The sequence below is a fragment of the Chelonia mydas genome, chromosome 9 (genome assembly GCF_015237465.2).
Source record: "Chelonia mydas isolate rCheMyd1 chromosome 9, rCheMyd1.pri.v2, whole genome shotgun sequence".
Lineage (NCBI taxonomy): Eukaryota > Metazoa > Chordata > Testudines > Cheloniidae > Chelonia > Chelonia mydas.
Window position 1 is genome coordinate 17,715,086 of NC_057855.1, and position 27,438 is coordinate 17,742,523.

The 27,438-nt window shown below is 38.4% G+C and overlaps 1 protein-coding gene across 4 annotated transcripts in view; it reads left to right on the forward strand.

Moving 5' to 3' along the window:
- GOLIM4 (golgi integral membrane protein 4) overlaps positions 1–27,438 on the forward strand; it is a 62,139-nt gene that overhangs the window by 19,196 nt on the left and 15,505 nt on the right. For 2 of the 4 annotated variants that reach the window (XM_043522133.1, XM_037908641.2), the window contains 7 exons: positions 17,506–17,580; positions 19,527–19,576; positions 20,433–20,486; positions 22,257–22,407; positions 22,872–22,954; positions 23,673–23,756; positions 27,176–27,352. In XM_043522133.1, coding sequence (XP_043378068.1) covers positions 17,506–17,580; positions 19,527–19,576; positions 20,433–20,486; positions 22,257–22,407; positions 22,872–22,954; positions 23,673–23,756; positions 27,176–27,352 — 674 coding nt within the window. The remainder of the gene's footprint in view (positions 1–17,505; positions 17,581–19,526; positions 19,577–20,432; positions 20,487–22,256; positions 22,408–22,871; positions 22,955–23,672; positions 23,757–27,175; positions 27,353–27,438) is intronic. The other 2 variants (XM_043522134.1, XM_037908642.2) reach the window with 1 other exon arrangement.

The following is a 27,438-nucleotide window of genomic DNA, read 5'->3' on the forward strand; positions in this document are numbered from 1 at the left end:
GGGGAAGTGAAGGCAACTATAAAAAGTGTATGTATGTGTACTATCAAATTCCCCTTTCTTCCTTTTTATAAATATGTATAAATAAAAATAAATGGAAGAAAGGGGAATTTGATAGCAATGAATATAAATTAGAAGCTAGGAATTGTTGAAAATTGATAAGGGAAGCAAAGGGCCACAAGGAGAAATCTCTGGCCAGCAATGTTATGGACAATAAGAAGGCATTTTAACTATATTAGGAACAAAAAGAATCCTAACAATGGAACTGGTCCATTACTGGATGGAAATGATAGAATTATCAATAATAATGCAGAAAAGCCACAAGTGATCAGTAAATATTTCTGTTCAGTATTTGGAAAAAAATAGATGGTGTCATATTGTATGATAGCATTCCATTCCACTGGTATTTCAGGAGGATATTCAACAGTGGCTACTAATGCTAGGCATTTTTTAATCAGCAGGTCTGGATAACTTGTATCCAAGAGTTTTTAAAGAGGTGGCTGAGGTGCTCACTGGACCATTAATGGTAGTTTTCAATACGTTCTGGAACTCTGGGAAGGCTCCAGAAGACAGGAAGAAAGCTAATATTGTGCCAATATTTCAAAAGGGTAAATGGGATGATATGGGTAATATAGGCCTGTTAGTCTGACATCAGTCTTGGGTAAGATAATGTAGCAGCTGATATGAGACTCAATTAATAAAGAATTAAAGGAGGATAATATAATTAATGCCAATTAATGTGGGTTTATGGAAACTAGATGCTTTCAAACTAACTTGATATCTTTTTTGATGAGATTATAAATATGGTTGATAACTGTAATAGTATTGATGTCATATGCGTGGACTTCTGTAAGGCATTTGATTAGAGACCACAGCTATTTCTTAGCAATAGGGGGATGTGTTTCTGGGATAAGCCTACCAGTTAAGAATAAATAAATAGTAAAAAAGGTTATTTCTGAAAGCCCCAATCTTCTCCCATTTCTAGAACTGGACTCAAACCAAGCTTTAGAATCTGCAACCTTTGGCAGGTTTTTTAATGTTTTGTGGGTTGTTGTTTTTTTTGGTGGAACCAGAAGTGGAAGTGCTAAAATACTATGATATGCAAAGCCAAGGGTCCATTAAGCATCTCAGTCGTCAAATGCTTATCTGAGCTACACCCAAACTCTGAACCTTATGAAGTTCTTTCATGATTAGCTCCAATATCTTTATCTATTACCGAGCTCTACAAAATTAGACTATGGAATACTCCTAGATGTGAATGGGATAAATTTCACAAAGTGTATCTGTAACTACCACTATCTTGGCCAACATACCAGGGATTGAACAGGGAAATTGTAGAACTGAAAGAGAAAGTGAGCTAAAGAGCCGGCTGGGGACTGTAACAAATGCTTATCCTCTGGATCCAACACAGAGGGGGATACAGAACACAGACTTCAAACTATTAATATGAGGTTTTTGTACTGACATTCATGTATTGGAGTGCTTCCCACATACAAAGCTTTGTTAAAAGTATATATGAAGGAAGGGAATTTTGCATGGAAGCAGGAAGAATCTGCAATAAAAAAAAAGTTATACAACCTTTTATAAGTTGTAGAGGGGACCTTTTATAAGTAAAGTTGGTTGTGGTATGTCTCTGTCCTATCTAATTTATATGAGTCACTGTGGTATTTGGGTGTTAACAGTTATATATAGCAAAAACCAAAAATCTGACAGAAGGTCTCATGTTCTCTAGTGTTACTTTCTTGTTCGAATGTTTGAAGAAAAATAAGTGTGATGTGTCCCTTTCTGGTTCCAGGGACAAGTAGGTATCAAGAGACTGTGATTTGTGAAGGACTTTTATGGCACACGGACAAGTGATGTATGTCTTGCTTTCTTTTTATGCATCTACTGTCAACAATAACTCTATGACAAATACATCACAAACACTTGAATTTATAAGATAGATATAAATAGTGAGTCTCCTTTAAAGAAAATTAAAACCATATACAACATTTGTGACAAAGGGCTCTCTTATTTTACAGGACATCAAAAGTCAAAGCAGTGTTTACTTTTTGGGAAGCGCTGCTGCCAGCAAGTCATTTTGCTTGTCTTGAAAAGCTTTGTGTTCTTCTTTTGTGATAACTGGTTGTAATTTATTTAACAGATGAGCAATTATCTGAAAATATAAGTCTGTATTGGGACAAATTTGTTTCTCTTATATAAGCAAATCTGATTGTTATAGAATGTAAATGAGGTTCTAAAGAATTACTCTGGGTTTTTTTTTAGAAAATGTAATTACAACACTCTGCAGGCAATTCTAGTTGTTTTAAATTAACAAAATAATAGTCTGCCTCTGCACCAAATCTTTCCATGCATAAGCTGTAAAAATGCATATTTTTACACAAAAAGTTTGTCCTTTATGAAGAAAATAAGTGTTGACTATAAAATGAAAAAACTTCAATGTTTTTCAGCATTCTTCTTTCTCTGTAGCGCTTCTCTAATGTCACTTCCTGCACTCTAGATAACGAAGTAAAATTTTCCTACTTTCAGTGACTTGAAATACTACTGCTTTTTACAAAATCTGCTTTTCACATAAATTTCAAATGTAGTTGTAACTCTGAACTACGCAGTTGTGGTGCACGGTCTGACCACAAGGAGCTGGATTGCAGGGGAGAGTGATGATACTTTCCCAGGATCCACTCACAATCTCTGAATGTGGATAGCTGAATGTTTCTGCTAAGACGGTCAGCAGTAAAATAGTGGATCATGCTATTTGAGCCACCAGGACTGGAAAGACGCATAGAGAGCAGTCCCATCAAATTCACAGTGAATATTCACAATACATGAACAACAACATAATAGTAAGCAAATGCATAAGGCAGGGGTGGCCAGCCTGTGGCTCCGAAGCCACATGCGGCTCTTCAGAAGTTAATATGCAGCTCCTTGTATAGGCACCGACTCCAGGGCTGGAGCTACAGGTGCCAACTTTCCAGTGTGCTGGGGGGTGCTCACTGCTCAACCCCTGGCTCTGTTACAGGCCCTGCCACCACTCCACCCCTTCCTGCCCCCTCCTGTGAGCCTGCCATGCCCTCGCTCCTCCCCCTTCCCCCCCCCCCCCCCCCCGAGCCTCCTGCACGCCACAAAATAGCTAATCGGGAGGTGCTGGGAGGGAGGGGGAGGTGCTGATCAGCGGGGCTGCCAGTGGGTGGGAGGCGCTGGGAACGGGGGGGTGGGAGCTGATGGAGGGCTGCTGACTTACTACTGTGGCTCTTTGGCAATGTACATTGGTAAATTCTGGCTCCTTTTAAGGCTCAGGTTGGCCACCCCGGCATAAGACTTTATGTGATTTGTGGTCTGAAGAGTTACCATTAAGCTTCAAAGTCAATCCCACATTGGTATGAATGGATCTCTTCATGTCTCTTAGAACAATTGTTTCTTTCTGTCTTCAGAATTAAGAAATAAGAGAGCACTGCATTGATTTACATGTGGATGGTTCTCTTTCCAACCAATAGGGTTAGAAACCGATAGGGTTACCAGAGAAGTGCCAGTGTGGCTTACCTTATACTGCTGATTCAGTCCAACTCTGACAGTTTGTGCGAGAATAAATACTGAGGATTGCCAAGATTACTACTGCCTGCTACTTTCAGACCAAAGAAGATTTTTTCTGCAGGCACAGAGAACGTTTGGAAAGTTATATAGCACAGTAGCCATGATATTCAGTAAAATAATTGATTAGTATTCTGTATGATTTTAATATTTTTCAGCCAAGATGGAAACTTACTTTTTCAATGCGTAAAGCAGTGTGTTAGGGTGTTCCAAACTTTACATCTCTCAGATCATCTTTCTGGCATACCAAGAAAGTGAGGTACAGTATTGTAGTTGTAAAAGAATTGATAATGTAATATTGAAACCACTGGCTTTTTAAACTACAAGAATGTCTTTAATTGAAAAATTGGATTACGTTTTCATGAGTACACACCAAAGATGAGTGAACTAGTCCATGAATGCCAAGTAAGCTTTCTTTCATCAAATCACTTTCCTCCTCTGTTATAATTAATGTTATGTCAGGGGAATTGCAGCAGAGCAGTTTTTTGAGAACTTGTTATTTAGCTAGAATGGTGTGTGGTCCCTTCCCCGCCCCCCCCGCTTTTTTTTTTTGTCACGGCAAATTTTAAACAGAATATTTTCGTCTGAGATGAATTCAAGGAGTATTGAATGCCTCCCGTTCTACCCCCTCCTCCGCCATTGCATTGACAAAACATTTTGACTGACCATGACAGTCAAAATGCTAGTAAATAAACACAACTATGTCATATAGTTGGCATCACAGAGACTTGGTGGGATATTAGTATGGAAGGGTACAGCTTGCTCAGGAAGGACAGGCAGGGAAAAAGGGGAGGAGGTGTTGCCTTATATATTAAAAACGTATACACTTGGACTGAGGTAGAGATGGAAATAGGAGACAGACTTGTTGAAAGTCTCTGGGTAAGGATAAAAGAGGTAAAAAACAAGGGTGATGTCATGGTAGGAGTCTACTACAGACCACCTAATCAGGAAGAAGAGGTGGATGAGGCTTTCTTTAAACAACTAACAAAATCATCCAAAGTACAGGATTTAGTGATAATGGGGGACTTCAACTACTCGGACATCTGTTGGGAAAATAACACAGCAGGGCACAGATTATCCAACAAGTTTTTGGAATGTATTGGAGACAATTTTTTATTTCAGAAGGTGGAGAAAGCTACTAGTGGAGATTTGATTTTGACAAATAGGAAAGAATTGGTTGAGAATTTGACAGTGGAAGGCCCTTTTGGGTGAAAGTGATCATGAAATGGTAGAGTTCATGATTCTAAAGAGTGGTAGGAGGGAGAGCAGCAAAATAAAGACCATGGATTTCAAGAAGACAGACTTTAGCAAACTCAGGGAGTTGGTAGGTAAGATCCCATGGGAAGCAAGTCTAAGGGAAAAAACAATTGAAGACAGTTGGAAGTTTTTCAGACACATTATTAAGGGCACAACAGCAAACTATCCCACTGCGTAGGAAATATAGGAAGTATGGCAAGAGACCCCACCTGGCTTTGCCAGGAGATCTTCAGTGATCTAAAAATCAAGAGAGAGTTCTACAAAAAGTGAAAACTAGGTCAAATTACGAAGGATGAATATAAATAACACAAGTATGTAAGGACAAAATTAGAAAGGCCAAGGCCAAAAAGAGATCAAACTACCTAGAGACCAAAAGGGTAACAAGAAAACATTCTACAAATACATTAGAAGCAAGAGGAAGACCAAGGACAGGGTAAGCCCGTTACTCAATGGAGGGGAGGTGTGAAATAGTAACAGAAAATGCGGAAATGGCAGAGGTGCTTAATGACCTCTTTGTTTCTGTTTTCACCAAGAAGGTTGGTGGTGATTGGACGTTTAACATAGTGAATGCCAGTGAAAATGAGGTAGGATCAGAGGCTAAAATAGGAAAAGAACAAGTTAAAAATTACTTAGACAAGTTAGATGTCTTCAAGTCACCAGGGCCTGATGAAATACATCCTAGAATATTCAAGTTGCTGACTGAGGAGATATCTGAGCCATTAGCAATTATCTTTGAAAAGTCATGGAAGACGGGAGAGATTCCAGAGGACTGGAAAAGGGCAAATATAGTGCCCATCTATAAAAAGGGATATAAGAACAACCCAGGAAATTACAGACCAGTCAGCTTAACTTCTGTACCCGGAAAGATAATGGAGCAAATAATTAAGCAATCAATGTGCAAAAATCTAGAAGATAATAAGATAAGTGACAGTCAGCATGGATTTGTCAAGAACAAATCATGTCAAACCAACCTGATAGCTTTCTTTGACAGGGTAACAAGCCTTGTGGATAGGGGGGAAGCGGTAGACATGGTATATCTTGAAATTCGTAAAGGTGTTGATACCCTCTCACATGACCTTCTCATAAACAACTAGGGAAATGCAACCTAGATGGAGCTACCATAAGGTGGGTGCATAACTGGTTGGAAAACCATTCCCAGAGAGTAATCAGTGGTTTACAGTCATGCTGGAAGGGCATAATGAGTGGGGTCTTGCAGGGATCAGTTCTGGGTCTGGTTCTGTTCAATATCTTCATCAACGATTTAGATAATGGCATAGAGAGGAGATTTTTAAGAGCAGATTACACAAACACCTCTCAGGAATGGTCTAGATAATACTTAGTCCTGCCATGAGAGCAGGGAACTGGACAAGATGATCTCTCGAGGTCCCTTTCAGTCCTATGATTCTGTGACCATATTGGTTCTGCTTTGGGGCTTTTTTCTTTGAGGCTATACTGCTTGCTTCTGTACAGTCATCTGTGGATTCCCGAGGTGCTTTTTTTCAAGCATGCAGGTAATTTTATAGAATTAACAGCTATGTATATACCAACTCCATCTATGTGCAGGCACTTCAGTTTAGATGTACAATACAGCAGCCATTAGTGACACCAGCAAAGATGGATAAGGGAGAAAGAATAGTGTAGCCAATTAAAGTAACACAGAATGTAGTTACTAAAAGTTAACATTGGGCCAAGACCGGGTTAGACCCTCTACACACTGTAAGAGCTAGCTTATAACTTTACATACTGCCCTGAGTAAGGGTGTAGCTACATACGTGCCTTCTGCCCCAGAAGCAAACCAGACTAGACAACGAATTGTGACTCAGTCACCATTTCTCCTCTGTTTCCCACTTGCTCAAGGAGAGGAGTAAGTTATTTCACCCCTTTTCATGAGGCAGTTTTCCTGACTTTCATCCGAACCTGCCTGTGATTTGACAAAAGTTGATCCAACCACCAATGCTTCTGTGAAACATTTCAGGTTTGACAAAGCAGCAGCTTACACTGAAACTGTTTTGTTGTAACATTCCCAATCAGCTGTCCTAAGGAACTTTGGGTTCAATTCCCTGCTCTGGCACACACTTCCTGAGTTGATCTCAAAGCAGCCAATCTCTCTGGGTCTCAATTCTTCATCTGTTAAAATAGGAATGACAGCACTTAACTACTTCACAGGGGTGTTGTGAGGATAAATATCTAAAGATTGTGAGGTTCTCAGATACTATGATAATAGGGGCCACTTAAGATCAATAAGATCTGTAGTGTGCTAGGGTGAGGCTGAGGTTTGGAAAGTAAGAGGAAAGCAACCATAGAAACTTGAAAGGCTTAATCTTCGATTGTGCCAAATTCTGAAAAGAACAGTATGGAAAATGTAGTAACGCATTTTACAATTTCTTTCTTAATTGGAGAACTTAGAAAGCCATGGATTTATTTTTCTCTGGAAAAAATCTGTTACAGTCAATAAACTGGGAGAAAACAAATCTTCTTAACTCTTCTTTCCCTGCTCTTCGCAGTTACATTTTGTGCTTCTGAAACATCTGCTCATTTGAGACACTCAAAACATTACCTCATCTCTGCACTTGCTGTTGCTGATTTATTACCAACAGTTCTGACTGTGAATCTCCTTCGAGCAACTTCTTCATTTTGTCCATATTAACATAATAAACATTTCTTAATTAAGGCAAACAAACATTCTAATTATCCTTGATTTGTATATTTCAACCCCCTCCCAAGAAATTGTGTGAATCTTTATTGGTGAATGTAAAAAACATATGTTAATGTTCAAAAGGGAAATGAGGTGTCGAGAAGGGCATGCAGTGTGGACTAGCGATTTTCAAAATTGTTGAGTACAGATACTATTTACACTTCTGCCTCGGTCACAAATGAGGACTATTAATGAAACCTCTGTCCCTTTATATTTACTGCTAGTATAGCTTTAGACTTTCAGGGCTTTGGGTAGCATCTTCTGACAAGACTACAGAGTATAAGTAATTTGTAGATTGTACATAATCAGAATCCAAAACAATTATTGAAATGCCAATCCGGATTCAGAGGAGAGACTGATTACGTGTTTAAACATGGCATAAGAAGTGGAGTACCATTAGCTTAGTCGCTAGGTAATCTCCTCTTTTCTCTAGAAGGTCCAGATTCAAAAGCTTCTCAGACAAGGCTGGATTTACAGCCTCGGGGCCAGCAAGATTAGAATATAGTGCTAGGTATAGAAGGAGATACCAATTTATGCCAACTGAGTATTTGGCTCTAAAAGTTCAGTATCTTATTTAATTACTATCAAAACTGAACATTTGTCCTGTAAAAAGTCAGTTTTTTTCCCCATGCATATTTTTTCCTCAACTAAATTGTTTTTTCAAAGGAGCATTGAAGGTATAAAATAGTGTGGTCTAAGAGCCAAACCACTGAGTTCTTTATCTCCTTTCTTTCTGCCCACCTCATTGTTTTTCACCCTTTAAATCAAAGTTTGCTGAGGAAGTTACAATAGCAGGCAAAGTAGAAGAAGAAGTGAAGTGAAAAATATTTCTGTGGAATCATGTGTTTATGGCTTAGCCTCTGACTGCTGAAAAGCCTACTTCCACTCCTGATAGCATGGAAGGAGAAAAGCATTATGGATTTTAATTTTTCTCATGAGTTGCTATGCTACAAGCACTGCTCCTTTTGCAATGTAATTCTACATTCAAAATCTGTAGTGCCAAGATGAAACCATTACTACAGTTCTTCCATTTTTTTTCTCTGCTGAAACTTAGTTGGTGGTGACTTTGTGAATATTCATTATACGATTGTTTTTGTTGCAGTGGCTCTTGATACATTAGTTCGTCTTCACTGATGCCCTTGACTTTAGGGGATAAATAGCAAAGTAGAGGTAGGTGACAAGGATTGATTAGCAATCCTGCTTCTAAGCAAAAATGTAAACACTTCTATATAAATCACTAGCCAACGAGTCTGCAGAATGCATGTTAGAGGAATTAAGAACAGTTTTTAAGGCTGTAAAGCCCTCTTTTAGAACTGCCAAAATGCAAATCTTTACTTGATATTTCTTGTTCATGGTTCACTATGCCATTTGGTACCTACTTCACTCTTCGGTGAAATGCATTTTCTGTTTTTATGGAAATTTACAATTTTCAGTTATTCGTTTCATAAGTTGCAAGGACCCTTGCAAGTTACGGTTTGGAAAGGGAACAAGAAGTCTTTCAGCACAGTGTGGTCAGTTTGTCTTAAGCACAGCTGTGTAAAACTGCACTTTTACTTCACAGGGGATTTGTGTGAACATTTTCCTTCTATGTCATATATATCTGGGTTTTCATCATGAGATTATGTTTGAGTTTGGGATTTGTTCATACCTGAAACTCAAAAGAGGAGAGCCCCTCAAAATTGCTATTTTTTCCCAATCTAATTGTGATGTGAAATCAAAACTGACCTAGTTTTGAGCAAACCTGGGACATGGTTCAAAAACTGTCTAGAATCTTTCAGTGAACTTGCTCTGGATTTGGCTTCACAGATTTGATTTAATTGTAAACATTTTGCACAGCTCTAGTCTTGAGCTTCTAAAAGGGTTAATTATTTCTGATGATGGAGCAATTTTCCCTTACAAGTGTACTGTCTGTACCCAAGGCATTGAGCATATCATCATGATGTATAGATACATAAGAGGTATTATCTCACTTGTCTAAATACAATTGGAAGTAGAATTATTACATAGCAAAGGTTCTTAAACTGTGACCTGCAATGCAAAGCTGACTGGTCACATAGTACTGACTCTACTCCTTGTTTCAAACTGCCTTATTGCACCAAGGTAGCTAAATATACACTCATAATACTTCCCTGATGTAATATTTCCATCTAATCAATTGCTTTAGTAGCCATAGGGATGTCATGCAATCACAAATGCAAGAGGAGAGGGTCCTTGTGATCACCTTTGGAAAGATGTGGTGCACACTATGAAAAGACTTGAATCTAGAGTATATAGAATCTCTTTCGCACAAGATATCCCATAACTGAAAAAGAGAAGTCTTCTATTGACTAAGAAGAATCTTGTTTGTGTCAGAGCAATGCAGTATTCTGTTTCTGGCTGCACAAATCCAATAAATGGGTGTGGAACTTTTTATTTTTACTTGTAGGAAAATGGGTTGTCAGTAGACCGTAAGCGTTTACTATGGAGTATGAGGGCAGTAATATCACAAAACATACATGCTAGCATGCTGGCTGAATTACAAGAACACCAAAACATAATGAATAGGAAAAGTTTGATTCGTAGTTTTTGGTGACCAGACTTAGACTAAGATACTGAAAGAGAAATTAGTTGGTGTGAATTCTGTAGCATTCACTGAAGCATACCACAAATCACGTTGTCATCTATGGAAGCATGCTATGAAGCCTCGGCAAAGACAGCATAGTGGCTTTGCAAAGAAGAATAAGTGATTTAGGAGGTAGCCAGTGATTATTCCAGAAGTCCAAAAATGACACGTGGCACATGCTTTTGCTACTCAGACTATTGAGGCTTTTGCAGGATGTTTGCCACATATGTTTATGCTTGAAGAGATTATGGACCTCAGTTGGTTTCAAAGCAGTATTAGGTTTTCCTAGGGAAATACAGTCGCACACTCTGCATCAGCTGCTTATTACTCAATGTCAAACTGGCTGGCAAAATGCTTACTGCAAACACTTACAGGGGTATTGGAGAAAAATGAGGGAAGAACACTGTAACAACATATAGCAAACTTTTTTCATTCAGGTGTGTACCACAAACTACCCTCCAGAACACTCCGAAGAGTTATTTCTTCAACATCAGTTAAGAATGAGAATTCATTATCTTAGCTCAGATTTAACCAAAGAACTAGATGATATAGCACAGAATAAGAAATCCACAACATAAACAATGCCAGGTGTTTTTGCCTAGACGAAAAGGTGTGTTGATTTGAAATTACAAGGTCAAAAGTAAATAGCGTTGTAATATACTGGGACATATCTGGTTGAGTTAAATGGAGAAGTAAGGAAAATATTGATCAGTTATTAGAATAAAAAGAATATTTCAGAGAATAAAAAACTGAACACTGGTTATTTCATTTCTCTTAAAGAAAATTATCATCTTTTTTACTGGCCTTGATGATACCACCAGTGAAATGGAGTCTGAAAACAACAGTGATACTTTAGATAACTAATCTGAATATATAGATTAGCAATAATATCCTGACATCACCACCAGCCTGAATCCAACCAATTTTTATTGTTGAATCTTTTGGAATTCAGTACTATTGTGGTTAACCATTGCTCCATATCTGTCAGATCATGTGTACACATGGCTGACTGCAGATGAATTCAGATAAACCTCAGAGGGCAACAGTTATTTTTCCAGGCTGCCAGTTTCTTTAAGTAGTGTAGGGAAACATGCATAAATTGCCATCTAGTTGGATGCAATTCCAGGACAGTTATTCGAATGATTGTAACAGTGAACAATGCAGTAAATTCAATTGATTAATGCAAAATAAATTAACTAGATTAAAAAAATCAGTTTGATGAATCACTGTTTTAATTGCACTGTTAAATAATAATAGAAACCAGTTTAAATGTATTATAAATATTTTTGAATGTGTTTCTACATTTTCAAATATACTGATTTCAGTTACAACACAGAATATCAAGTATACAGTGATCACTTTATATTTTTGCTCATACATATTTGTACTGTAAAAAACAAAACAAAATATTTTTCAGTTCACCTCATACAAGTACTGTAGTGAGATCTCTTTAGTGTGAAAGTGCAACTTACAAATGTAGACTTTGTTTTGTTTTTGAGTGCAGTTATGTAAAAAAATAATGTAAAACATTAGAGCGTCCAGGTTCACTCAGTCCTACTTCTTGTTCAGCCAATCGCTAAGACAAACAAGTTTGTTTACATTTACGGGAGATAGTGCAGCCTGATTCTTATTTACAATGTCACCTGAAAGTGAGAACAGGCATTCGCAGGGCACCGTTGTAGCTGTGGTTGCAAGGTATTTACGTGCCAGATATGCTAAACATTCATATGCCCCTTCATGCTTTCACCACCATTCCAGAGGACATGCTTTCATGCTGATGTCACTCATTAAAAATAATGTGTTAATTAAATTTGTGACTGAACTCCTTAAGGAAGAATTGTATGTCTCCCGCTCCAGGGTTTTACCTGTATTCCATCATATATTTCATGTTATAGCAGCCTTGGATGATGACTCAGCACATGTTGTTTGATTTAAGAACACTTTCACTGCAGATTTGACAAGATGCAAAGAAGGTACCAATTACTCCTGTGGGATTTCAGGGGCGCAGAATTCATACCTCTCGTAGATTTCTTGGATCCCCCTCAGAAAAATAAGGGAGCAGAAATCTGTGGGGAACACAAACCTCTTCTCCAGCAGCCTGGGTGCGTTTCCTGGGAGCAGCTGGCAGCAGACAGCAGATTACGATGGGGGGAGGCTGGGCGTGCGTGCGTGCGTGCATCTGTGGAGAGACATTATGGGTATGGGGCTGGGTGCCTGCCTGCATGCAAACAAGCGAAGGAGACTCACTCTGTCCCTCTCACTTGCAGTTGTACTTGCTGCATCCCAGGTTTGGAGGTGTAGGGCTGAATGAAGCAGGCTCTGTCCCTTTGGCAGAGCAGAAATGTAACAACTAAGCAGGCAGGCTGCTAATGTTCCCATTGTTAGTTAATTGTTCCCATTCTTAGTCAATTAAGGTTTCAGAGTAGCAGCCCTGTTAGTCTATATCCGTAAAAAGAAAAGGAGTACTTGTGGCACCTTAGAGACTAACAAATTTATTAGAGCATAAGCTTTCGTGAGCTACAGCTCACTTCATCGGATGCATACAGTGGAAAATATAGTGGGGAGATTTTATATACACAGATTTCAGAGTAACAGCTGTGTTAGTCTGTATTCGCAAAAAGAAAAGGAGTACTTGTGAAGTGAGCTGTAGCTCACGAAAGCTTATGCTCAAATAAATTGGTTAGTCTCTAAGGTACCACAAGTACTCCTTTTCTTTTTGTATATACATAGAGAACATGAAGCAATGGGTGTTACCATACAGACTGTAACTAGTGACCAGGAAAGGTGAGCTATTACCAGCAGGAGAGCGGGGAACGGGGGGGCGGGGACCTTTTGTAGTGATAATCAAGGTGGGCCATTTCCAGCTCTTTACAATAACAGTAGTAGGGGAAATAAACAAGGGGAAATAGTTTTACTTTGTGTAATGACCCATCCACTCCCAGTCTTTATTCGAGCCTAAGATAATTGTATCCAGTTTGCAAATTAATTCCAATTCAGCAGTCTCTCCTTGGAGTCTGTTTTTGAAAGTTTTTTGTTGAAGTATTGCCACTTTTAGGTCCGTAATTGAGTGACCAAAGAGATTGAAGTGTTCTCCGACTGGTTTTTGAATGTTCTAATTCTTGACGTCTGATTTGTGTCCATTTATTCTTTTACGTAGAGACTGTCAGGTTTGGCCAATGTACATGGCAGAGGGGCATTGCTGGCACATGATGGCATGTATCACATTGGTAGATGCGCAGGTGAATGAGCCTCTGATAGTGTGGCTGATGTGATTAGGCCCTATGATGGTGTCCCCTGAATAGATATGTGGACACAGTAGGCAACAGGCTTTGTTGCAAGGATAGTTCCTGGGTTAGTGTTTTTGTTGTGTGGTTGCTGGTGAGTATTTGCTTCAGGTTGGGGGGCTATCTGTAAGCAAGGACTGGCCTGTCTCCCAAGATCTGTGAGAGTGATGGGTCGCCCTTCAGGATAGGTTGTAGATCCTTGATGATGCATTGGAGAGGTTTTAGTTGGGGGCTGAAGGTGATGGCTAGTGGCGTTCTGTTATTTTCTTTGTTGGGCCTGTCCTGTAGTAGGTGACTTCTGGGTACTCTTCTGGCTCTGTCAATCTGTTTCTTCACTTCAGCAGGTGGGTATTGTAGTTGTAAGAACACTTGATAGAGATCTTGTAGGTGTTTGTCTCTGTCTGAGGGGTTGGAGCAAATGCGGTTGTATCGTAGAGCTTGGCTGTAGACAATGGATCGTGTGGTGTGGTCTGGGTGAAAGCTGGAGCCATGTAGGTAAGTATAGCCATCAGTAGGTTTCCAGTATAGGGTGGTGTTTATGTGACCATCGCTTATTAGCACCGTAGTGTCCAGGAAGTGGATCTCTTGTGTGGACTGGTCCAGGCTGAGGTTGATGGTGGGATGGAAATTGTTGAAATCATGGTGGAATTCCTCAAGGGCTTCTTTTCCATGGGTCCAGATGATGAAGATGTCATCAATGTAGCTCAAGTAGAGTAGGGGCATTAGGGGACGAGAACTGAGGGAGCGTTTTTCTAGTCAGCCATAAAAATGTTGGCATACTGTGGGGCCATGCGGGTACCCATAGCAGTGCCGCTGATTTGAAGGTATACATTGTCCCCAAATGTGAAATAGTTATGGGTGAGGACAAAGTCACAAAGTTCAGCCACCGGGTTTGCCGTGACATTATCGGGAATACTGACGGCTTGTAGTCCATCTTTGTGTGGAATGTTGGTGTAGAGGGCTTCTACATCCATAGTGGCCAGGATGGTGTTTTCAGGAAGATCACCAATGGATTGTAGTTTCCTCAGGAAGTCAGTGGTGTCTCAAAGATAGCTGGGAGTGCTGGTAGCGTAGGGCCTGACGAGGGAGTCTACATAGCCAGACAGTCCTGCTGTCAGGGTGCCAATGCCTGAGATGATGGGGCGTCCAGAATTTCCAGGTTTATGGATCTTGGGTAGCAGATAGAATACCCCTGCTCGGGGTTCTAGGGGTGTGTCTTTCCGGATTTGTTCTTGTGCTTTTTCAGGGAGTTTCTTGAGCAAATGCTGTAGTTTCTTTTGGTAACCCTCAGTGGGATCAGAGGGTAATGGCTTGTAGAAAGTGGTGTTGGAGAGCTGCCTAGCAGCCTCTTGTTCATATTCCGACCTATTCATGATGACGACAGCACCTTCTTTGTCAGCCTTTTTGATTATGATGTCAGAGGTGTTTAAGGTTCCTTTTCCTTTTCCTTGCTAGAGTGGCGTAAAGGAGCCGTATTATAAATTACAGTAATGGAATTTTCAGCTAGGAAAAGCTATGTGCTTTCTCCCTTTTTTTTCTGTGCCAGAGAGACACAGTGGGGTTAGATTATAGCTCAGAATCTATTTTACTTATCCATTTAAAAAAAAATGCAGGACAATTATTAGCAAAGCTGTATAACTTTCACGTGTGAAAGTCTGAGCCATTTAAAGTGACATTCTACTTTACAAAACACCAAACACCAAAATAAAATTAATGTAATTTAAATGAAAATCCAGGATTACAAATGGAATACAGGGTATTGGTTACCAAATATTTGTAACTTAACCTTCATGTGTTTAGGAAATGCTGAACAGTTATTGTGATTTTTTTTTTTTCTGTATGGTAGTTTAAATAAATTACCCAAATAAGTGCAACTGGTGTGATTATATTGCATTATTTTGACAAATAAAATATGTAGAATTTTTTATTTTTGGCACAGAATTTTGGATTATTTTGGTGCAGAATTCCCCCAGGAGTAACAAATATATGATTTCTAAAGATAGCTACAGCACTCAACCCAAGGTTTTAGAATCTGACATGCCTTTCAAAATCTTGAGAGGCACAAGGTGTGCAACATGTTGTCAGAAGTCTTAAAAGAGCAACACTCCAATGTGGAAACTACAGACCCCAAACCACCAAAAAAGAAAATCAACCTTCTGTTGATGGAATCTGACTCAAATGGATTTAAATGAATGTGCATCGATCCGCACTTCTTTGGATCGTTATTGAGCAGTACCCATCATCAGCACTGTATTCTGAGTTGTAACTGAAATCAGTATAGATGAAAACATGCAAAAATATTTAAATAAATGCTATTTTTATTGTTTAATAGTGCAATTAAAACTGCAATTAATCACAACTATTTTTTTAATCTCGTGATTAATTTTTTTAAATCATTTTACAGCCCCAAACAATACATATATTGATTTGATTTGTCTTGATGCTGGTTTATTGTCACTTGAGATAAATAAAATTTTGCTGCTGATACCCAAAGCAGTATCTGCTTATTATATATTGTCTTACAGTACTTGCTTACATAAACAAACCTCTGTATGCCTCACTTTTTACAATAACTAGTAACCAGAGGATAAAAGATAGCATCATTCCTAATCCATTCAATTTAAATAAGTAAAAGTGATTTCAGCGATTACATATATCTGAGACCATGCAACAATTTTTGTGGTTTTTACAAATCATATTTTCCTATTTTAAATATTTTTCTCACCCCAGTTGCTCTGTGCAAGACCCATACAAATAACTGACTGTCCAGAGGAAAAAGCAAAGCTGACTCACACAAAATGCTGTTAGATATACAAAGTAAACAAACAGGAAAAAATGGAGATAAAATTGTATCTCATTTCCAGTTACAGTAACTGTAGGTATTACTTGTAACAACTGAGGATTGAAAAAAAATTTCACACACACGAGATTTGGGTTGAAATTATATCTTTAACTAAAGTGCTTAATTGCTACTAGGGCAATAATTAATATAACCTGTGAAAGGCAATTTAGAAGTTTTGACCTCTATTCAAGAAAGCACTTAAGGACATGCTTAAATTTAGTCATAGGTTTAAGTCCCATTGAAATCAGTGGAGCTGAGACACCCTTCCTGAACTGAGATGCTCTCCTAAATTAGGGATTTTCACACCTTGGACTGATAATGTGAAAAAAAAAATGAGGTCGCTTCTCTGAGTTAGTGTTACCGTGAAGGACGACAGGGCCCATGTATTCTGCAACAAAGTGGATTCAGACATCAGCACCATGCATTTGCTGAGAGTGGGCACCCAAAAGACAATCAGATTTTATACAAGATGTCCCACTCAGCTGGGGGTTGGGATAGAAAGAAGAGATCACTTGTATCAGACATTGTTTATGTCTGAATCCACTTTGGGGTACTTATATGGCCGTATTTGAGTCTCCCCGTATTTGAGTCTTCAATGTAGTTATCCTTACTGAGGTATGGAAGAACTATTATTCTAATTTTACAGATGGGAAACTGAGACACAGAGCAACTAAGTGACTTTCCCAAGGTCATACAATACGTCTTGGCAGAGCAGAGAACTGAACCCAAGTCTCCCAACTTCAAGGCTAACCCGCCAACCACTGCACTATTCTGCCTTTCTCATCTGCCCTACTACTTTACCTGCCTATTCCATTCTTGTGAGCAAGTGGAGTGCTGCAAGAATTCTGGTCTTGAGGAATCTAAGCAGGATTTATTTCGTTGTCTTTTTCACAAGCAAGGCCGAAGAGATTGGAAAGATAGTAAAATTCACACATGCATACCAAAGAAATAAAGATAAACTGGTAGGTCTAATTTTTGGCCTACCAGCATTGACCGTCCCCATAAACAAATCGAGTGTATAACTCGCTTGCCACAGATAGAAAGAGATATAGCACAAACAGAATTTGAGTAATAAATAAAAGATTAAATGGCTAGGACTAAAGTTTAAGGACCAGATTCTCAGTTGGTGTAATTGACTTTGGATTGTCCTTGTGCATTCTGCACCAATACTATTTGTTATGTATTGTTCCCCTTTCTATTATCTGTAAAGTGAATTACTATGTTCAAATCTTTCTCTTTTCAGTTGTCTATGAGCACAGGTCAAGATTAGAAAAGTCTTTACAGAAGGAAAGGCTTGAACATAAGAAAGCAAAAGAAGGTAAACTCTTGTTTTTCATTTTTCTCAGTTATATATGTTAATTTTATAAATTATGGATCCCTGTAATTCACTGGTAGGTCCACTGCTATAGACAGGTTGCTAGACACAGCATATTGAATTTCTATGATATAAATATGTGCACAAGTCCTTTTATTGGATATTTAAAAACAAAAACAAAAAAAACCCTCCATTTCATGCATGCCATAAAGTACTCAGGCCCCGATTCAGAAACTTGTGTGTTTAAAGTTAAGTACATACTTAAAGAAAAGGAATACCTGTGGCACCTTAGAGACTAACCAATTTATTTGAGCATGAGCTTCCGTGAGCTACAGCTCACTTCATCGGATACATACTGTGGAAACTGCAGAAGACATTATATACACAGCGACCATGAAACAATACCTCCTCCCATCCCACTCTCCTGCTGGTAATAGCTTATCTAAAGTGATCATCAAGTTGGGCCATTTCCAGCACAAATCCAGGTTTTCTCACCCTCCGCCCCCTCACACACAAACTCACTCTCCTGCTGGTAATAGCCCATCCAAAGTGACCACTCTCTTCACAATGTGTATGATGATCAAGGTGGGCCATTTCCTGCACAAATCCAGGTTCTCTCACCCCCTCAACCCCCTCCAAAAACCACACACACAAACTCACTCTCCTGCTGGTAATAGCCTATCCAAAGTGTGTGAGGGGGCGGAGGGTGAGAAAACCTGGATTTGTGCTGGAAATGGCCCAACTTGATGATCACTTTAGATAAGCTATTACCAGCAGGAGAGTGGGGTGGGAGGAGGTATTGTTTCATGGTCGCTGTGTATATAATGTCTTCTGCAGTTTCCACAGTATGTATCCGATGAAGTGAGCTGTAGCTCACGGAAGCTCATGCTCAAATAAATTGGTTAGTCTCTAAGGTGCCACAGGTATTCCTTTTCTTTTTGCGAATACAAACTAACACGGCTGTTACTCTGAAACCTGTACATGCTTAAAACGCCTGTCCTGAATAGAGATGATTTGTGAATCTGGATCTTAGTTAAATGTCCTTGAATAACACAGTACTGGACATATGCTGTGTTTGATTATGCAAATAATACATGTTCTTCTTTTTAAAAAGACACCCTCTGCAAAAGTTTTAAGAGTACAATACTTTTGTTAATTTTTCTAACTTATTTTTCATGGTGTAAATTCCTTGGTTGAAATTTTAAGGCATGAGGTCATGAAAGTCCACCCTGAACTCTTCCTAAAAATAGTTCCTGCTAGCTAGGCGATTCATGGCCCTTCAGTTAAAGTAACTTGTTTGATACAAAAGATTAAAAAGCATTAAAAGCTGTTTGGGGTTTTCTTGCCCTAAAATCCTAGATGGTTTTGTGGTGCCATCTAGTGGACAATAAATCATTAGTTTTGTAAAGGGCAGGTCATCTTTTTCAGAGTTAGAAAATAAAGAAGAGTACAAAGGAACTCACAATGAAAAGGGGGTGGGAAATGTTTTTGTGTTTTTTGCTGTTTGACGTTCCTGTGTTGTTGTGGCTGAACAGGATTTTCAAGTGTAGTCTTCTCATAAGAAAATGCACAATTTAACTTCCCCTTTCCTTTTAATAGCTCTATTGGGCCTTTAAATCTAGTACATAAGACTTCTGAAACACATTTTGTTTCCCACAGTAGTCCCAGGCTTGCCTTGGCATACGTTGTACAGTACTGGTATAAACTGTTTTATATGCAAATACTTTGACAATCAGATTTAAAATTCAAAGTATTTCCTTAGTTTTTATAGTTCCTCAGGAAAGCTGTAAATGCAACATTCCCCAACTTTGTAGCTACTTTGTATTCAAAATACCTTCTTGTAAATGGGAATTCCACACACAGAGTACCTACAGACTTTGGCCCCCAAGCTTTTTTGTCAGTGAAATATTTCTTTAATAGTCTCCTTTTTTATTATTATTATTTCCTAGACTTTCTTGTTTATAAATTGGAAGCACAAGAAACACTAAATAAAGGAAGGGTAAGTAAAAAAAAAAAAAAAAAAAAAGAATGTTAAAGAATTGGTACCAAAAAATAATGACACTACTCTATTTACAAAGGAAAGGACAGGGTATGTAATTAAAACCATTCAAAAAGATAAGAGACTTACAAAACCCTATTGAAATAGCCTTGACTTATTCCACTTTTGTTACGTATGTTAAATGCACCCTGTTAGAAAGATCCAAAAGATGTGAGTTCTAGTAAGACAGGGAGTTTCTTTCTAGGGAATTACTTTGGAAAAACACTCCTCCGCTTATACTATAGTAGCTGAAGTTAATGGTACTCTTTTATAATAGCTGTCTCCTATCAGCCAATCTTGACTGGAGAAAACTGAGTAGGGAGAGAAATAGAGATAAGAAGGTATCATAAATCCTGTTGCTGCTGTCCTTTTCTCATTGGACAGAGCCAGAGTCTTGTAACCAGTGGTTTTTTGATTGGTAAGTTAAAATGCCCAAGAAAGTTTGGTTTGTGCAATAGCTGCCAGGAGGAAAGCTGAGACTGTCACTGGAAATATATTTGAGGTCTGTAAAGAGCTCTTTGTAATGATAATAAATGAAAGCATATTGCTGTTTATTTTGGGTCTAAAGTGGGAAGGAAAGAGCGGGAGGAATAGTAGTGTAATTAAAAATACATTACTACTGCACCTATTGCAGAATTGCTATCCCTGATATATTTCAGAACCAAAGAGAGACCAGGTCAGGTAGGCTCCATGCTGAATTATAATTGCTAGTTTACAGCTTCTATATAATATCCTTTACAAAGAATAGGAACATGAAAGTGCATCTGGATATGAGACTCTGCTGTCCCTAATTAACGTTAATATTTTCATTTCTCAGCAAGATTCAAATAGCAGATATAGCACACTGAATGTACAACACCAAATGTTGAAGGTAGGTACCAGCAAGATTCTCTTTTGGGGGGTAGCAATATGGGATATAAACATACTAATTTTTCTTGACCCATCTCTAAGAGTCAGTGTATTGTTTCAAAAAGATATTTTCCTTTCATGAATGTACTTTAAGAATAAACTGGTTGCATCATGTATTGAATAGCTGTGTTTTCTGGTGAGTTACGTAATTATTTGAGGAGGACATTGACATGCATACCACTAGGTAAAATTGAAAAGATTTTGCATATTAGAAATTGTACTCAATATCAAAAGTAATAAATACTTTGACATACATTCTGGAAATAGTTTCAAGAATTTGTATAGTTGGGATGCGGCAATCAAATAATTACTCCTTTTGCCATTGTTTTGCGTCAAATAGAATGACTTCAATGCAGATATTATGCACAGATGCATTGAAAAAGGTGGAATTTTGTGCGTTATTCAGTTATGCTTGTTGCAAATATAATATGTAGTGGGGAACATGTACATTAAAATATGCAGTGGCAAGTAACTTTGTGTACACAATTAATAGCCCTTCTTAAATGGCAGCTAGCTCTGTTTCAGTATATTTTATTAGACAAATATCTTGTAATTTAATAATTATAGTCTTCTGGTGTTTAGTAATTTTTCATCTTAGATGCAGCTATATGCATAGCAAAAGATTCCTGGAAGGTAACGAAAAAGAGAAGCTTAAAAAAATTAAATGGCGTGTTTAGCCAGTGAAAGTGGGTTTATTTGTAGGATTGCAATTTCAATAGCTAGCCAACACTGCGTGGTTTTTTAAAGTTCTTACTTGAAAAAGAATGAACACACAATGCAGGTTAGTTTTAAACTTGTACTTCATGACATGAGCCTTTAAGGTTACTACAGCAAAAGAACTAGAGTCAGTGTCATAGACTCATGCCTTTAGGGTGGGATTTTTCAAAAAGTGCTCCACGTTGACCTAACTCTGCTCCATTGAAATCAACAGTTAAACTCACCCTAACATCCGTAAGGACAGCGTATTAGTGTTTTTGAAAATCCTGTCCTTGAGAGAAATTTTCAGAAGTACCTACAGGATTTAGGAACACGGTCCCATTGATAATCATGGGAGTTGTGCTCCTAAATCCTTCCAGCATTTTTGAAGTCTTTCCAGCTCCAGTGGGTTTCCTGGTTACTCTTGATGCATACTTATGAGAAACTTTATTCACCATTATAGATTAAAGGGTTCCCTTGGATTTACAGTGATATCTCTGCTATTGCAAGTCTTTTGTATGGAAACTGTTAGCCAGTCCAGCACCACTGAAGTCAATGGTACTTTTGCCATTGACCTCAGAGGAGCTGGATAATGTATGTGAATAAACCTTTGGGAGCATGCTGTAAAGAATTTTCTGATGTTTCCAATAGAGGTAATATTCCATATCCAATAGAGGTAATATTCCATATTGGCTGTAGAAACAGCAGACAAGTCATTGACAATATTGACTTCTAATATTGCTGTGGATCCAGATTATTAATGGAGAGTGTCTGCCTCTGAGAAAGTGTATTCAGCAACTCTCAGAGGGATATAACAGCTGCCAAGGGGGATGGTAAGTCCCTGGAACAGGGAGCTACAGAGACACAGAGGCAATTTTGTGTTGAGTAGGAACTGTAGTGTACAGGCTTTGAATAATAAACTTCTTGTTATGAATGCTTTCTATTCATCTGGATTTAATTAACAAATTGCCAAAGATGATAATAGCCAGATATGCAGGTGCAGAACTCCTTTCAGTGTTCAATTTGGCATTTGCAGAGTCAACATGAAGAATTAAAAAAACAGCATGCAGACCTCGAGGAGGAACACCGAAAACAAGGAGAAGACTTTAGAAGAACATTCAGCGATCACAAGCAGAAATATGTACAAATACAGGAAGAGAAAGAGCAGGAACTCTCCAAGCTAAAGGGTATATGCAGCCATACTCAGTCATACCACACAGCTTAAAACTCTTCACCTGCCACTGCTTTTTAAACAGAAATCAGTACCGGTGTGTGTGACCGAGAATGGGGTTGGGCATGCGTGTACATGCACACTCACGCACACCAAGCATAAGAGGTCATCGTTCATGCTCACTCAGCATTAATGAACTTGGCCTTGAAAATTTAAGGTTGTGTTTTTGTATAGGGGTCAGAGCAACACATTAATGTCAGCACAAGCTCCTTGGATTTCTGTGCACTGATCTCATGTATTTTACTACTGCAGTTATGTGGCATTTTATGCAATTTATATAATAATCCTTTCTTTGTACATCACCTTGAATTAGGCTTTCATGGTATTTAAGAGCAAATACTTTAAAACTTGTGGTATTAAAATTACGATAGCATAAATCTGATTGAGTTCAGTCTTTGCATTCTGTTTTGTTTTTAATAGAATCTCTGTATAATTTGCGTGAGGAGAATAGACACCTGAGAAAAGCACACCAAGATATTCATACCCAGCTACAAGATGTCAAGGTTGGTTTCTGTTCCCTAGAAATAGAACCTCCTCCTAGTGTATGTGAAATTCTTTGCCATTATTTCAGCAACTTGGAGGTAGGTTATGAGGGAAATGTTTAACTTTTCTGAAAAAAATGACTAAAATATATTAGTTATCTCTCGCCATCTATTCTTTAGCTCAGTGGTTCCCAAACTTGTTCCGCCACTTGTGCAGGGAAAGCCCCTGCCGGGCCGGTTTGTTTACCTGCCGCATCTGTAGATTCGGCCAATCGCAGCTCCCACTGGCCACGGTTTGCTGCTCCAGGCCAATGGGAGCTGCTGGAAGTGGTGGCCAGTACATCCCTCGGCCCATACCGAGCATGATCCAACATGGTCCTGTCTATAAGACTGTTTTGTTTTATTTGCAAAAGGAAAGGTTTCTTCATAAACTGCCATATGTCTTTTGGTAAATAATGTTAATATTGATGTGCATTCCATTTCAGGTCCTATCTCTCCACATCTGCTCCAACTTTCAACTGTGGTTACAAAACTCTGGCTTTAAATTTGGTGTTTGCTGCTACCACTCTGATATGGAACTCCACATTAAACACACATTAAAAAAATCAAAGTGTGTGTTATTCCCAGTTAGGATTTTTAAATTTGAAAGATCTGTGGGGATATATTTCAATTGAAGTTTAAGCTGGTGCAACCCAGAACAAACAATATGAAACATGTAACATTCTTCTTTTTTATGTAGCAACAGCATAAGAATTTACTCTCCCAACATGACCAGCTTGTAGTGACGTTGGAAGACCACAAGAGTGCACTAGCTGCTGCACAGGTCAGAAAGGAAAACAGAAATATCAGCTCTCCTTTTTATGAGATCTGTTTAATCTTCCTGGATCTTTTTTATCTTATCTCAGCTGACTATAATCTTATGCATGCAGCTTTTTGCATGGGAATTTGCAGTTAACACCTTGCTACACACTCAGGGAAAAATGCATGCCTTGAAGTGCTGCTGCTCTAAAATGCTGCTGCTAAATTTGAAAATTATAGCAAATTAAATAATTTTTTTGGTCTTTGGCAGCTCCATTATGGGTCCAACTGAGCATATGCATTACTGATAAGAGTGATAGCTTTTCAAGTTTGATAGACTGCAGAAGGCTTTCCTTTCTTTCTCTTTCTCCTATAGAACTCTGGTTAACTCAAGGTGTCAAGGCTCCAACACTTGAGGAACACATCACATTTAAAGAACTGGTTCACTTAAGCCGATGAGGTCTAGCTTTGTGTATGTTCTAGCATAACAAAGCAGGTGGAATGTAAATGACTAGCTGGTTCAGTAGAGACAGAGTATGCATGGAGGAACATAGAACACCACATGGGCTTTGGAGACACTAAAAAGGAGGAGCATTAACAAGCTTTAAAAAAATTCTATATACACAGCCAGCCAGCTATTCCAGTAGTAGCCACATGTCCCAATAGTGAGGTATAGGTTGTCTGCTTATCTTGGGAAACTATTACCAAAAGATCAAGGAGGATAATGATGAAAAGAAAAGTTCTGGGGGAAGCTAGGATGGTAGTGCCTACCTTTAAGTTAGTATGGTAAGAGAATGGATCAGGAAGGAAAACAGGAATCTAGTGTAAGTAAAAAAAAACACTTATCAAAATCTTTGGAATCATGAGTGGGAGCTATAGGATTGTATGTTCCTTCCTAAATTTTGTTTGCTGTTGTAGGTAGGTTATGTACTAATAGGCCAGTGTTTTGATGTTCTTCAATAATTGTATTTCATGGACTGAAAAAAGTAAAGACATGTCATTTCAGATAGCAATATGTGCTGGAAGCCAACTTTTCAAAGTAGCAGGCAATAATCTTTCTTCCACTATCGGCTAAAATCCAGGGCGTCTGTTTGCTAAACTCTTCAAAAATAGGTCTCCTGTAATCCCACCTAGGGCCTTAGCCAAAGTCTACTGAAGCCAATGGGAAACTTTTCATTGATTTTCGCTGGGCTTTGGTTCGTCCCCTTAAACACAAAACCTACACTTGCTTTTTTTTTAGACTTTATCTGTCCACGTACATAATGTTACATTCATCTTATTAAACAGAGTACTCATACATCTTGTGAATTCTCTGAAATCAACAGGCGATACTTAACACAGTTTGCATAGTTTTTCTTGCAGACCTGCTGAAGAAAGGATTCACAGCAGTACTACTCAGACAAACCACTCAAAAAGGCACCCCATTATTGCTGGACATATGGTAGATATTTAAAAGGATGGATAATGTCAGCAGTCAACACTACATTGATATTTTGACCTGAATCTTTAAAGTACCACCACTTACCTGGATTTCTATAGCTCAAAGAGCTAGAAAAGTTAATATATATTATAAACTCTATTTTCACACCAATATTAATTCTCTTTAGGCCAAGATCTCAGATAACAACTTTTAGCATGGAGTGATTTGTATAGTGGGGTGGAGTATAGCATCAACCTTTGAGTCCTGAACTGGAGGAACTGAGAACACTGTTAAGAATATCCTGTATATAGTAATCTCTCTATATGGCCGGTAAGGGGAAAGAAAATTTAGATTCAAGGATAACCTTTTATGTTTAAGACCCTTATTCCAGTTTTATCTAGGGACTGTAGTTAATATTGTCTTTAATCTTTTCTGTAAAATGTATAGTCAGAGACTCCAATGAAGCAAGCAGGGGAGGGGGACACAGAGAAAGCAAGATCTCCCGCCAGAAAAGCCAGACTTGTAATTACTTCACATTCTGCTTTGCTTTTAGGCCTGACCATTTTAATCGATGCCATAGTGTTTTGAAGATGCTTTGAGGTGCGTCTAACTTCGGAGCTATTATCATATACTGCATCATGTCAATCTGTAGCACTGTGGATTTTGTTTTGTATCAATATTATACATTGATATATGATGCATCATATCTGTCTGCTGTACTATTGATTGTTATGATATTACATCGAATACATAAAGGGACCTATACAATCACTGGGTGTGTACTGTAGCCAATTGCTATACCTTCATTTGGATTTTTTTTTTAATCACCAAAGAAAAATTGGAGTTTTTACCAAAATAATAACTTGAAGCATTTCATTTTATTTATTCCCAAATCAATAGTTCCTCACAAAAGTAACAGAGAATCTGATGCCTTTAGAACCCACTCTTTCCCCTCAAACAATAAAGAATGCTTTGAGCGATTTTTAAGTGTTGTTTAAAGCTGAGTGATTGTGTGGCAAGTTTTAGCTCCAAATAGTGTTAAATGTTTTCCCACAGAGTTATAAACCTTAAAACAAGGAGAGGGGAAGTAGAACAGGAGAAGGTGGAGGGGTTATATGTAAATGGTAAGCCGCAGTGCTAGGCACTACCTTTCGTGTATCTGATAGATGTAATTGGTTATGAAAGATGCCCCTTCTGAAAATATCCTGCTTTCTGAGTTGAATGGTTTTTCTTGTACACCTGCTTTATGGCGAGTGGCTTGTGAAAAGTTTCCCAATCCTGCCTGAACGTCCAGCATGGGTAGCTTGCTGAAAATGAATAGATCTTCCGTTGGTCTGAAAAACATCAATGCAGTTGCAAAGAAGTGGATCCCTGACATCTTACTTTGGGGTGTGAAGGGATATTTAACAGCTCTAAGTTTATCTTTTCCCTTCCCACTCACTCCCTTCCACCAGTGGGAGTGTTGTCACTTTATTTGTTGTGTTCCATTAAAGTTGCTCCAGCTTGCTTGATTTTTTTTTCTCCCATAATATTTTCTCTTGACTCTTATCTATTGGTAACAATTCTCTAAAGGTTGAAGATAGCTGAGAATTTTTAATCACTTGTGTCTGTTTGTTTTTTAAACTTGATTACTGTTTCTAAAAAGAATTTCATCTCTTGCTACTGACCAGATGAGAAACAATCCATGGCACTCTGTTTCTTTCATTTTAAAGGGTGCAAAGAAAATTTAATCATTCCCTTCAGCTCTTCCTATGCCTGGCATGAAAAACTAATCGCCATCTCTGTACTGTATGAATTTTCCTGCGTGTTTTGTATTTGCATGTTCACTGTGACTGAGGAATATGTATTAAATCACGGCTATCTAATGCATGGAAGCAACCAGTCTTAGAATCTTGATGTCTGATCTGATTTGCACGTTGAGAGATTCTATGTACTATTTTGCCAACAAACTCACTCCAGAGTGAGTGTGTATTTTAATAATAATTCTTGTCTGGCGTAGTACAATGGGTATATTTCAATTTTAGTCCCAGGTAGAAGAATATAAACAACTGAAGGACACACTCAACAAAATGCCAAGTTTTCGACAACCTGAAAAGTTAGAGCAGCCAAACGTTCCACAGGAAGCTGCAGTGGCGGGAGCAACATCTCCAAATAGTGACCTCCCAGCACATGAGAAAAATGCAGCTGACGAGCAAAAAGAGGTGAAAATCACTGACTGCTGCAGCAATTTTTTTCCGTGATGATTTTCAACAAGGGCTTGATGACATTTTTTGAACAAAAAAGTCTT